The sequence below is a fragment of the Bacillus rossius genome, chromosome 16 (assembly GCF_032445375.1).
Source record: "Bacillus rossius redtenbacheri isolate Brsri chromosome 16, Brsri_v3, whole genome shotgun sequence".
Classification (NCBI taxonomy): Eukaryota; Metazoa; Arthropoda; class Insecta; order Phasmatodea; family Bacillidae; genus Bacillus; species Bacillus rossius.
Genome location: NC_086343.1, coordinates 27,990,446 through 28,004,604, shown reverse-complemented (window position 1 = coordinate 28,004,604; position 14,159 = coordinate 27,990,446). Strand labels below are relative to the sequence as shown.

General features: G+C 42.0%; 1 protein-coding gene across 1 annotated transcript in view; it reads right to left on the bottom strand.

Annotated features, from left to right (window-relative positions):
- The window catches only part of LOC134539930 (uncharacterized), a 94,593-nt gene that overhangs the window by 68,396 nt on the left and 12,038 nt on the right, over positions 1-14,159 (bottom strand). The window contains exon 2 of the mRNA XM_063382293.1: positions 1,714-1,928. Coding sequence (XP_063238363.1) covers positions 1,714-1,928 — 215 coding nt within the window. The remainder of the gene's footprint in view (positions 1-1,713; positions 1,929-14,159) is intronic.

The window sequence follows — 14,159 nt, the reverse complement described above, 5'->3', positions numbered from 1 at the left end:
GTACTGGCGGCGCGCGCCGCGCTGCTACTCACGTACACGCACCAGACCTCGGGGACGACTGCGAGTGTACTGGCGGCGCGTGACGCCCTGCTACTCACGTGGAATGGCCGGGCCACGGGGGAGACAGCGAGTGTACTGGCGGCGCGCGCCGCGCTGCTACTCACGTACACGCACCAGACCTCGGGGACGACTGCGAGTGTACTGGCGGCGCGTGACGCCCTGCTACTCACGTGGAATGGCCGGGCCTCGGGGGAGACAGCGAGTGTACTGGCGGCGCGCGCCGCGCTGCTACTCACGTACACGCACCAGACCTCGGGGACGACAGCGAGTGTACTGGCGCCGCGCGCCGCCCTGCTACTCACGTGGAATGGCCGGGCCTCGGGGGAGACAGCGAGTGTACTGGCGGCGCGTGACGCCCTGCTACTCACGTGGAATGGCCGGGCCTCGGGGGAGACAGCGAGTGTACTGGCGGCGCGTGACGCCCTGCTACTCACGTGGAATGGCCGGGCCTCGGGGGAGACAGCGAGTGTACTGGCGGCGCGCGCCGCGCTGCTACTCACGTGCACGCACCAGACCTCGGGGACGACAGCGAGTGTACTGGCGGCGCGTGACGCCCTGCTACTCACGTGGAATGGCCGGGCCTCGGGGGAGACAGCGAGTGTACTGGCGGCGCGCGCCGCGCTGCTACTCACGTACACGCACCAGACCTCGGGGACGACAGCGAGTGTACTGGCGGCGCGCGCCGCCCTGCTACTCACGTGCACGCACCAGACCTCGGGGACGACAGCGAGTGTACTGGCGCCGCGCGCCGCCCTGCTACTCACGTGGAATGGCCGGGCCTCGGGGGAGACAGCGAGTGTACTGGCGGCGCGTGACGCCCTGCTACTCACGTGGAATGGCCGGGCCTCGGGGGAGACAGCGAGTGTACTGGCGGCGCGCGCCGCGCTGCTACTCACGTGCACGCACCAGACCTCGGGGACGACAGCGAGTGTACTGGCGGCGCGTGACGCCCTGCTACTCACGTGGAATGGCCGGGCCTCGGGGGAGACAGCGAGTGTACTGGAGGCGCGCGCCGCGCTGCTACTCACGTACACGCACCAGACCTCGGGGACGACAGCGAGTGTACTGGCGGCGCGCGCCGCCCTGCTACTCACGTGCACGCACCAGACCTCGGGGACGACAGCGAGTGTACTGGCGCCGCGCGCCGCCCTGCTACTCACGTGGAATGGCCGGGCCTCGGGGGAGACAGCGAGTGTACTGGCGGCGCGCGCCGCCCTGCTACTCACGTGCACGCACCAGACCTCGGGGACGACAGCGAGTGTACTGGCGGCGCGTGACGCCCTGCTACTCACGTGGAATGGCCGGGCCTCGGGGGAGACAGCGAGTGTACTGGCGGCGCGCGCCGCGCTGCTACTCACGTACACGCACCAGACCTCGGGGACGACAGCGAGTGTACTGGCGCCGCGCGCCGCCCTGCTACTCACGTGGAATGGCCGGGCCTCGGGGGAGATTGCGAGTGTACTGGCGGCGCGCGCCACCCTGCAACTCACGTGGAACGGCCGGGCCTCGGGGGAGATTGCGAGTGTACTGGCGGCGCGCGCCGTACTGCTACTCACATGGAACGGCCGGGCCTCAGGGGAGACTGCGAGTGTACTGGCGGCGCGCGACACCCTGCTACTCGGGGCAGATTGCGAGTGCTGCTGCTGTACTCACGTCGACGCGCACGCCGCGCAGGTGGAAGACGCGCGTGGGCGGCGACTCCTTGGGCACGTAGCGGTAGAACTCGGCGTTGTCGCGGTACCAGCGGATGGAGTAGAGCGCCTCGTGCTCGCGCAGGGAGTAGTCGCAGGACATGGTGACTGCCTCGCCCGCCGCCACCACCTCGGGCAGGCGCAGGCTGACGTCATCCAGGGCGGCGGCGCGCCCACCTGCGGCCAGCGAGGCAGCGTGTGCATCCCTTCCGACACACAGCGCGCACATGGAACCAGTTGCAAAGAAGTAGTTATAATACTTCACTTTATACAACACTTGGCTATGGTACTACTGTGTATTTCTTATACAAAATGGCGCATAATTTTACATTTTAACTTGTTAATGCCCGGCAGGCATTGCAATGACTTAAGTCAATATTTATTTGTAACATTTTTCAAGTAGGGTGACATTTACAAAGCATCTCTCTATCTTTCTCTCTAATTCTCTATATACTTATCTATCTCTATATACATATATAATAGTATACAATAGTTCCCGCTGGCCCAGGATGCAGGCTGTAAATTGTGGATTTTAAATGCCATCTTGGATTGTGACGTCTTGGTGGCCATCTTGTATGATCTTGACCTTGACCTTTGACCATCTTGGATTCTGCCATTTTTCTAGAACTTTCCGAAATGTTGAATTCCGCCATTCTGTTTGGTAGAACTTTCAGACTTATTGAATTTTGACATCACCATTGCAATTTTCGTTATGGTCGCCATCTTGAAATTCCGTAATTATTATCAGAAAATGATGGAAAAAATTTAAAATTTATAAAACAATTTAATTAATAAAAAATGAATAAAATTTTGTTTATAAACATCGTTGCAATCATTGTATCGACCGCCATCTTGAAAATCTGTCTTTTTTGTGCTATAAATATTTATAAAGAAATTAATTAAATTTAAATAAAAATAATTATCATCTTGGATTATGACGTCACGGCCACCATCTTTAAAATCCCTAAATATTATCAGAAAAGTTCGGGAAAAAATTAAATTGGATAAAAAATTTATTAATAAACTTTAAATTAAATTCTAATAAAAACGCATTTACATCATGTAGTTCTCGGTTTAAACTCGATGAGGGCAAAACAAAATTTTAAAAAAATTACGCTGGATCCTTCCTCCACGGCAGCCGCCGGCAGACTTACCTCCCACCACTAATGCCAAGGTATATTATATGTATTATCGCCAGCCAACTGAAGAGGTTGAATGACCCCTTGGTGAGCGAACGTGGACGACGAGCTACTGGTTTCGTGTGTGAAGACGAGAAGCCTAAGATGTACATCAAGTTCTGTCCCTGCCCGAACACGCCCGAATATTCACCTTCGCCCAACCTCGGGATTTGTTTTATTTTTGCGCAGGAAAAATGAATTCAAATATTAAAAGTGGTCGGTTGGGTTAGCTACATTAAAACACTTTAAAACACTATGGACGGTTAGTTAGGTTAGCATGGCTACATTAAAATGAACAGAGAAATATAAATGTACATAAAAATAAACCCGAGGTTGGCCGAAGGTGAATATTCGGGCATGTTCGGGCAGGGACAGGACTTGATGTACATCTTAGGCTTCCCGTGTGAAGACTGGTGCATCGGGACTGCGCAGTGGGCGAAGGACGACTGAGTGGTTTGAGGCAGTGTGTTGGGACAGACACACGCGGTAAGAGACGAGCAGTGGAGACAACCACTGTCGAACCGAGCTTTGCTCTAGTGGGGACAGTAAACTGTAGACTAAATGGAAGAGTGGTCGATTTGTGGACGGACATTTCAAGTGTCGTAATTCAATTACTCGTGAAACAGTGGTTAATAAAACAAAACAGTATTTAATTCACTGTGCTATCATTTTTCGGACCTGTTTTTGCCCACTTGTAACAATACTAACAGATGTGGCCTCAAAACAAATGACCAACTGCGTAACGCGATGGCTAACCAGTCACGTTAAACACATCCGTGACGTTAGCGCGACAACATTCGCGGACGCGACTGACTTGTCGGTTAAAACTTTTTTTTTTGACGTGAATACGTCTTTAAAATTTATTCCATAGTGGGAGGCAATTCAAAAAACGAATGATAACAAAATCGGGGGATAAAGTTTGGTGTAGCAGCTACATATCTATCATCTCCATCCAAAATTTAATTACACCGCTGGATAGCTAAAGAATCGAAGAATTCGTTACGCCAAGTGAGGACTGTGACGCATCGCGCGCGGTGGAGGGGGAAGCGCCGCCATTTTGAGGTAATTTTGCTGCGTTTCGTGATTTCCATGTAGTATAACTTTTGACTCGGAGAAGCTACGACGTTCGTTTGAGTTTCAATCGCCAGCTCTCGTCAAAATCTATCGATTTCATATATAAAACATTAGTGTAAAATAGTTACAGTGATTAATATTGTGTTAAAATAAATATATATCATCTAAAATATATAATGTCGGCCTATACGCGTCAAAAAGCCAAATCAAAATACAAACATAGTATAAGGTTGGATGGAAAGGGCTTCCCAAAAGCAATCGAATGATACCAATAAAACACCACATGACCGAGTGAAGCAGTGCCGGGAACGTAAAAGAATGAATACGGCCGAGCGGATCAACGACGGTGCCAGTACATCTGCAGCTGAGGCGGTTTATTTTGTATAGAAAATACTATACCTGTTACGTACACGTGTTCACGTACAACACACGGCCGTGTCCATGACACAGCCACACCCCCCCCCCCCCTTTTTTTTTTATCGCGACGCGGAGGCGACGGTACTTTTGACCGTCAGGATTTTGTTTTCGAATAATGTTTTTAACTCGTTAATTGGTGTTTCAATTACATTCATGAGGGTTTACTTACTTAATTCGTTTGTGAAATCAATTATCTGCTGACAAAATATTACATTTGGATTAAATAAAATTTACTAAACATCTCAAATAAAATTCAACTGGTAAACATTAATGGCTGTCGTGAATGTAGCGCAAATTTAATGGCAAGAAAAGTGGTTATATTTGGTTTGCTTGTTTCTGGTATTCGAGCGGTTGAAAGCTGCATGTTTACAATAACGCTATTTTTTTTTTGTCGCTTCGCGTCTTTCGCGTCGCGGTGTTTTTCTTGACGTGACAACGTCTAATAAATCGATGAACGCCGGCTGCACGCACGAAAAATTGTCCCGTTACTCACATTGTTCCGTTACGCTGTGTCCCGTTACGTTCATTGTTCCGTTACGTTGTGTCCCGTTACGCTCATTGTACGCTATCGCCACACCGACAGAAGTGAAAACTTAAAACTTTGTTTATAAATGTGTAATATGAAATAATTTCTACGTCGAATGTACGTAAGAAAATGTATCTGATTACTAGTATAATTTCAAGTATTTATTCTTTTATTAATAAAATAAAAATGATTCAATTTTATTCATAAAGTATGCAATCATTTCATCAATGTTTTGTTATGACGTTGTCACGTTAAACTATCGTCCGTAAACCGACTTTATAGACAACCAATTTTTTTTTTAAATTTTAACTTCTCGTCAAAATCGACAGAAAGGTCTGCAAGCGAATGGAAACGCCAGCAAACGAATCTGCGGATGCAAACTCGCAACTCAATACCCCCGAAATCTCAAAAACCGTTTGTGTCTGTACCTCGGTCGCGTGGCCGATATTTTAAAGAATGTGGGGAAGAAGGGGGGTTGAATACGGTTTTCAACACGCCTTGCTACGCCACTGAGAGCCGGCAAGCATATCCACATTATTGATAAGATCCGATATTTTTTGGTCATGGTTACCAAGCAAATTTTAGGCCAATTTCGTTTTTAACATAGTTACATATTAGTATAACTTTTATTATTGTTACGTATTCTCTTTATTCGTAAATGCAACATATTATACAAAAGTATAACGCTTACATATCACCTAATACTTATTGAACAAAAAAAAGTATAGTTTTGACTGTGATAATTGATACTATATTATGTGTGTGTATTAGCTAAAGTACCTATGCTTATCTACGCAGTCTGCAGGTTGATAACTCTCTAACTGTTCATTATACATCATTAAGCATGCCCCTAATGGATACGCCACTACCGCGCAACGAATTAAAAAAAATTACACAATGCAATAGCCATTGTCAGGAGACGAAGAAGGCATTTAAAAAAATTGGTTGTCTGTAAAGTTGGTTTACGGACGATAGTTTAACGTGAAAACGTCATAACAAAACATTGATGAAATGATTGCATACTTTTATGAATAAAATTGAATTATTTTTATTGAATTATTACTATTTTGTATGGATACAAAGAAGGAGTGAAATGAAATCTACAATTTAATTGATAAATTTATTTTTATTTAAACTCATTAATTCAATTATGGTTATTACTTTAACGAACATATTATTTAAACTATAACTTTTATACATGTTTGCTATTTAACTTCTTCCAATCTGTGTTATTCTGTTAAGGATAGGACGATGATAGGAAAAGTAGGAAACGAATGGGAGTGTTTCAAATTTAATGTGCCTCGAAAAAGTCAAATCGGTGGTTGTTCCAATCGAGTGGAAGAGAGAGAGATGCTGCGCAAGCGTACAATGAGCGTAACGGGACATATAGTAACGGGACAATGTGCGTTACGGGACATTTTTCGTGCGTGCAGCCGGCGTTCATCGATTTATTAGACGTTGTCACGTCAAAAAAAAAAACAATAGCCGTTGCAATGGTGATAAAGAAAGAATAAGAATGCTAAAGCGCAATTTCATCAATAAGTATCAAAATTTTGCTTTTAAGGAATGGTTTTTTTGGAAAACTCGCACGCTGCCGGATGCGAGAATACTTTCTCCCTGCCTCGCTCAGTTCCCAACTTCCGGGGACTCACGACACCTTCTTACCCCTTTGATGTACAAGTGGTAGGAGGGGGGGGGGGTGTGAGCGAAGATCGTTTAATAAATAACAGCTGCGGCGAGATGCGACAAGTCTGCCCGTCTTTCCCGGCCGCCATTTTCTCCCTCGCGAAATAATAGGTGCCAACCTTCTCTGCGATAGAGGGTTGGTTAGGTTGGCAGCATCTTCCTGTTGCCCGCGTACTGTCGACAGATGAGAATGTCTTTAGCTCGGCCGAAAGATGGTTTTTGTTCGGACTGGTTTATAAACGACGCATGTCACATTAAATGTTCAACCAAAAAAACATTATAGTGGAGTGGAGTACCGGTTATAAACTACGCAAGGCGCAGTAACGCAACGCAAGTATTGTTCAAATAAAAAAAAAACTCCATCGAATTTAGGCTTGAGTTTCCGACGACCATGTTTGAAGCGAAGTGTTCCGAAAACCTTTAAAGACGCAGACGTTATACGAGTAGAAGTCCCACTTGTTAAACTTTCACACAATGAAAAATTTCCACTTATAAACACAATTATTGACAATTGATTTTGTTTTCATGATAAACATGGTTTAATAGAGTAGTGCGTCCATAATATTTCCTCCGGCTACTGGGTCCTGGGTGAGAAACCGAAGAGCCGACCGCCATCTTGGATTGAAACGTCACGGCGGCCATTTTGGATGACTTTTACCTTTGATTCTTGACATTTGAACTTGATCTCGACGGCCACCTTGTATGACAACATGTATCTATTTTACATTATTTTATTATTGTGTACTTTATTTTTGTTTTATTTTGTAGGGTATGTGTGTAGATAGATACATATAATCCACAAATCAATGGATTTATTCTTTATTACAACCGGCATTAGATGCTAGTCACCTCAGATTGGCCAGTAAATACGGTAGACACACATATGTCTCGTTCCGGCTACATTCTGAACAACAACTTCCGGTCATATTTTCAAATTGGAATAATTGGAATAATAATTATTTAAAAATATTACGTAACTTCTAATTCGAAACAGTATACAAATATAACATCAAGTAGTCATTCGTATGGTACCTCGATCTTCCTTATCCATTTCCCTATGTTTCTTTCTTCTTTTAGATTGATGTGTCTCAATCAAGAAGAGTTGGCAGACTTATAACCTTCTTATAGTACTAACAATTTCGATTCAGCTTCAACCTTCAGTCATTGGTAGTTACTGCCGGAGACCAATAAATAAACACTGTATTGTTCCAGGCATGGGGAGAAGAGATAACTGCGAATCTGCAAGAAGAATTATAAGTGTTTGCATGCATGTGTGTTTTATTGTTGGTTTTAAGTTTAAAGCAGAAATAGATAATTGCTGTATTAACTAAAAAAAATTTTACAACATTTTGTAGTTTAGGGAAGTATAAACATAGTTATAAAACGTTTATACAAGATGAGGATGGCTAAAATAATGTTAAATTGTGTTAAGACAAAAAATATATTTTAAATGACAGTTTTAAGTATACTGCTCGTATTATTACTGAAACCTTCCGTTTGGAAAATGAAAAAAAAAAAAATTTCGTTATGTAGCAAGTTTGCGACCGCTAAAACCTTACTTTGCGTGGAAGTAGGACCTATAATCCCAAGTGACAGTACGATATTGTATCACAATATGTGTAACATACAATGTGGAGGAATTGTTTTCAGCCTAACAAGAAAAGGAATACTCAAGGAATACCTATTGGATATTCTGATATATTTCAATCGTAGTTGTAAAGCAACCGTAACCCGTTTGTAGCTTCAACGAAAACTTGGAAACCCTGACAGCTGAACAAGCGCAAACACGTTGTGTTGGTCCGCTGCTGTTGTACGAGGGGATTTTACAAAGTTGGCCAAACTGAACCCGACAAACAAACACAAACTAGTCCCCGTGCTGCAAAACGAGCGGACGTGATAAATGGCAAACAGCGTCACATTTTACCGTCAATGTTATTGGAAAGCAATTTAGCCTGCAGCGCCGCTGGAGGCGGCTAGCCAATAACGAACGTTCTCAGCTCGAGCGAGCGAGCGCTGCGGGGCGTCAGCCAATAGGGATGGGTGATACGTAGAGACCGGACATGAAGCAGTCGAATCCACACTGAGCTCAGCAAGTCACAAACTTAGAAGAGTCATAACTAGGGCCATGCAGATTTCGCGAAAAGATTCCAAGACTAGCTAAAAGTTAAAACACTGTAGCATCGTCTGTGTTTCGTGATTGGGTTGAGTTTCTTTCACATGCATGTCGATTGTTACAACACCAATCACAGTGATTCAGTGGGGAAGCAAAACGCGTCCTGAATGGCTCTGTCAAACAAGCAACGACTTCTCTCACAGACGGCCGCCAATCACAAGTAATAAATCGATGGTGCGGTATACCGTGTTGCAGACTAATAGGCGTTCAGATTTATTCGCTAAAAATGCCTGCCCCTAGTCATAACTTAGTATTCTCGTAAAAAAAATCTGCGTTAGTTAGAACTGTCAAAAGTTAGAACGATTTTTTTAACTTGGGGAAAAAAACAAGTTGGAACCATCGTGAACTAGAAAAACACAGCTTATAAACATCATAACTGAGAAAATAAATAACAAAGAAATGTCGTAACTGAGACACTCCACGTGGCGGTGTGCGGCTCAGGTTGAACCCCGCCATGCTGCAGGGATAGGCGGGTCGCGGCGGTAGGGACCCGCCTGCGCCTGAAGCTACCTTGACTTGCTGGCATCTAGTAAGGCAGTATTTGGACAGAGGGTAACACAACGAGGTTTGAGCTTATTTTGAACATTTTGAAGTGATGCATAAATTTTTAAAATTTGTGTTTAATTAGAACATTGTTTTATTTCTCTCTTTTTCTCCCGTTCTCTGCTGTTTTACACCTTAGGATATACTTAAGGGGGTGCCTTCCATTTCAGGTCAAGATTTTATATTTATATTAATCACTGATCAACTTTTAGACTTTTTCCGTTGTTTAACTTTCACGAGATGAAAAATATATAAAGCGCATACCTTTTGTATAATTAGCTGCCAAAGTTAAATTTGTAACATTTTTGGGTTGTACAAATAAGGAGAATTTAATTTATTGCAGAACTGAAACTTTTTAGGTTTAACTGCAATGCCACTGGCTACTTCAAGAAATGGTTTGAATTTCTTTCAGAAAATATTAATTAATTTTACCTGGCATTTCAAAATTCTCAAATTTGTTACGATTTTGACAGCGAAGAAACATGAAATGAGTTTTTGTGATAGAAATGCAAACCACATCATGAAGTAGCCAGTGACATTGCAGTTAAACCTAAAAAGTTTCAGTTTTGCAATAAATTAAATTCTCCTTATTTGTACAACCCAAAAAACGTTAAAAATGTAACTTTGGCAGCTAATTATGCAAAAAGTATGCGCTTTATATATTTTTCATCTCGTGAAAGTTAAACGACGGAAAAAGTCTAAAAGTGTATCAGTGATTAATATAAATATAAAATCATGACCTGAAATGGAAGGCACCCCCTTAAGAGTCGAGGTTTGAATTTCCGAAGCAGCTTCACTTCTATTGCGTGTGCTGCAGTCGGCGAGGCAGGGTTTCGGCGCGGGCTCTCTAGTTCTGGGTAAGACATGCATGTAACCTGTGTTGTCCTGATCAGGTGCTTGGTGCTTGTCCGCACACCAAAAGCTACAACAACCACTGTTACAAACGACACGAGGGAGTTCGTACAAAAAAAAAAATAACATCAAGGCTCACTGGCGACTTTCAAAACTTGCCAGTGTGTCACTTATCTTAAAAAATAAATAAAATAAAAATTGTTTGTCTGTAAAGTCGGTTTACGGACGATAGTTTAACGTGACAACGTCATAACAAAACCTTGATGAAATGATTGCATACTTTTATGAATAAAATTGGATAATTTTTATTTTAATAATAAAAGAATAAATACTTGATATTATACTAGTAATCAGATTTTTAAAATGCAAGAATAATTAACCTTTATTGCCGAAATTGTTGTTGTAATAAGCAATGAAAACCACATTAACTTTTCACTTCACTTTATAAACAGTCGACGAAACAGTTCACTTGTAGATGTAAGTTGTGTGCTGCCGCTGTCTTTCTTCTCCTCGGACGCATAGACCAATCGAGTGGAAGAGAGATAAATGCGGCGCAAGCGTGCAATGAGCGTAACGGGACACAGCGTAACGGAACAATGTGCGTAACGGGACACTTTTTCGTGCGTGCAGCCGGCGTTCATCGATTTATTAGACGTTGTCACGTCAAAATAAAAATAATTTTAAAAAAATGTGAACCCGTCTTCTAGTATTCGCCAGAGATGTGTGACATCTATCCTCGGTTAAGGAGCAAATTCACGTGTTCTCTTGTCGCAAATAAACTTACAATGCGAAACACAGACACCAAATGTAACAGAATAATTTAAAAAAAAAATGATGTCGACCATAATAAATGTACGCAAATCGTGTTATCAGCTGCATTTCTGGACGAGCCCGCCGCTAGGATTCGCTGCTGAAGCAGCTACGTCGACTATTGAATTATTCCAATTTTTGCATAAGAAATTTTAAAGTATGTGATTAAAGCGGAAAAAAAAGACTTGAAAAAATTAGCAAATCCTGGCTTCAGTCCTGATTTTTGACAAGTAATTTTATTAAAATGACGTAATAACAGGGTCTTCTGACAGCTTATCCTACATATAGGCAACAAAGATGGCTAATACTCGAGAGTATCTGTACGTAATAATATTTATTTTCCCATTAGTTGTGTTGTGTGATAAGATGTGTCCGTCTTTAAGGACCTTGTTGTGTAGGTACTGCACGTTAGTATTAAGTAATAAATAAATAAATTCATGAATATCACTAACGTTCGTCGACGTTTTGTCCAAAGTTCTTGTTTGCCTGTGATTATTGTTTTGGTGGCAATTGTCTCATCGTTTTCAACCCTTTCTGTTTGTCTGTGCTATAGTTTTTTTTTGTGTCTAAATTCCTTCCGCGAAATTATGTATGCGGTCTAGGAATGTTAACATTTGACGTGAATTGAAACTGTCTTGTCCTCCATGTGCTGATTAAGTCTTTTTCTCTGTGGGTTCATGTTTTCATTTTTATTTCTTATTTTGCATTCTTGAACTTTTCCCATGACAAACAGTGCAAAACTGCTTTGGCGTGCGTCAAAAAAATTGTATTAAATCAAAAATTCCCCATAGCATGAACTATTTAAAAAAACGTATCAATGGCTGATGTGGACTCTGTATAATAATTTAAGTTAAACGTATATGTTTTCTCTTACACTAAACCGGTACTTAACATATGACATGAAAACAACACAAATTAATAGAAATAAAAATTGAAATATTAGTCTGTGTATGTTCACCTGTATAAGTTGTACAATGGTACTTAACCTTTTTGCTGTGGCGACCTTCAAGTACAAGCAAGGAGAAGACATCGAAGAATGTTCGTACTCCACCGGCTCTAAATCAAGCGACCAATTCAAGAATAGTTGCTGAGCGAAACGCGTTATCTTGTAAGCGACCGCGCTTGAAGATAAAAGCAATTCGTCATTGCGAATTGCACGGTGCGCGCTCGGAAACATCGTCCCCCTGCGCCCACATGCAACACGCAACACGGAGGTGTTACGCGGGTGATCTATGCCCCAGGCGGTGATAAAGTGGCCAGGGTAAACAAGGCGCTGGCATGTGTGTGTGTTTGTGTTTGTGTGAGTGTGTGTGTGTGTGTGTGTGTGTGTGTGTGTTCTAGCACGAGGGGAACACACAAGCCCTACGCGCGGACGTTGCGAGAAGGACGTCAGCGGAGATCCAATTTTTTTTTCAGTGATGAATTATGCTAATTTATTGAACACCACACTTTCGTGTGTTCGTTGAATGATCCTTGCAATGGGAAAGGTAGATATAAATAGTTATTCTGGACATACGGCGTTGCTATTTTGCACTGTATATCATAGAAAAAATTCTAAGAAAGATAAATATGCAAACACACAAAAAACAACCCAAAATCAGCCTATAGAAAATTCTGAATGCAAACACAGCACGGAGAATTCTTTGGAAGGAATCAGGTAGAACAATATCACGGCACATGCAAACACGGTGAGATGACAACGACGATACAGTTGCTACAAAAACAGTGAATACAGACAAATAACAGACAGAGGAACCCAGTCTGTACAAAACACCGACAATACAGCAACACACATGCGAACCCGGCGATGAAATTAAAAAAGGCATTCTGACAACACAACGTAGTCAACGCAAATGAACACAGTTGTCTTCTCAAGATAAGAGTTGAAAGTATTTCACAAGCTGAGATATATTCCCGTCATCAGGCACAAACATCGGTTGATTTTGGTTTGTTTTCTGTTTTTGACGTGACAACGTCTCATAAATCGATGAACGCCGGCTGCACGCACGAAAAAGGATGACTCATTGTCCCGTTACGCTCATTGTACGCTTGCGCCTCATCTATCTCTCTTCCACTCGATTGGAACAACCATCGATTTGACTTTTTCGAGGCACATTAAACTTAAAACACTCCCATTTGTTTCCTACTTTTCCTATCATCATCCTATCCTTAACAGAATAACACAGATTGGAAGAGGTTAAATAGCAAACATGTATAAAAGATATAGTTAAAATAATCTCTTCGTTAAAGTAATAAACATATTTGAATTAATGAGTGCAAATAAAAGTAAATTTATCAATTAAATTGTAGATTTCATTTCACTCTTTTTTATCCATACAAAATAGTGAATATTCAATAAAAGTTATTCAATTTTATTCATCAAAGTATGCAATCATTTCATTAATGTTTTTTTATGACGTTGTCACGTTAAACTATCGTCCGTAAACCGACTTTACAGACAACCAATTTTTCTTTTTATTTTATTTTTTCTTTGTCGTGCATCGGGTTTATTCTATGACATAAAGAGAAAAATAGCAATGGTGTGCATTCAAAATAATCTTTTAAACTACACATCCAAGTCCACCTTATTAACCAACAAAAGGGTAAATTAAACCTTATGTAACACATTTGAATTATTATCTCTCAGCATGTGTTTAGATCATTTGTATGAGCTAAGGACACGTTAGTATTTCTTGTGGACATAACTTAAAACCTTTCTCCCACTACAAAAAATATATATATAGTTGCTATAAATATTTTATTTTTAGGTAATGTTACAGGTAGCCACTGATTGAAAATGAGTGAGATAAACAAATGAAGTAAATTATTTTGGCACCTGTAATAAATGCTGTGTTATTTGCCAGAGGGGGAGTGTAAAACTCAACCAGTTTATTATTTCCTGTGAGTGTGCATATGGCATAGTTGCGATACGTTACGTTATGATTACAGCGCACTATGTCACAGTTACCCGGTACAATTGTGGTACGATTTCAGAAATGTAAGTGTTGTGAGAATTTGAATATTTTTAGAAACTTTTCACCGTATTTTAAATGTATCTGGCCGACCCTAACCAAGCCTTTCATTTTGTTGTGGCAATCTCCATCTTTGAATGCCTACTTTTTTTTCTCACTGCAACTAGGTTTTCACAC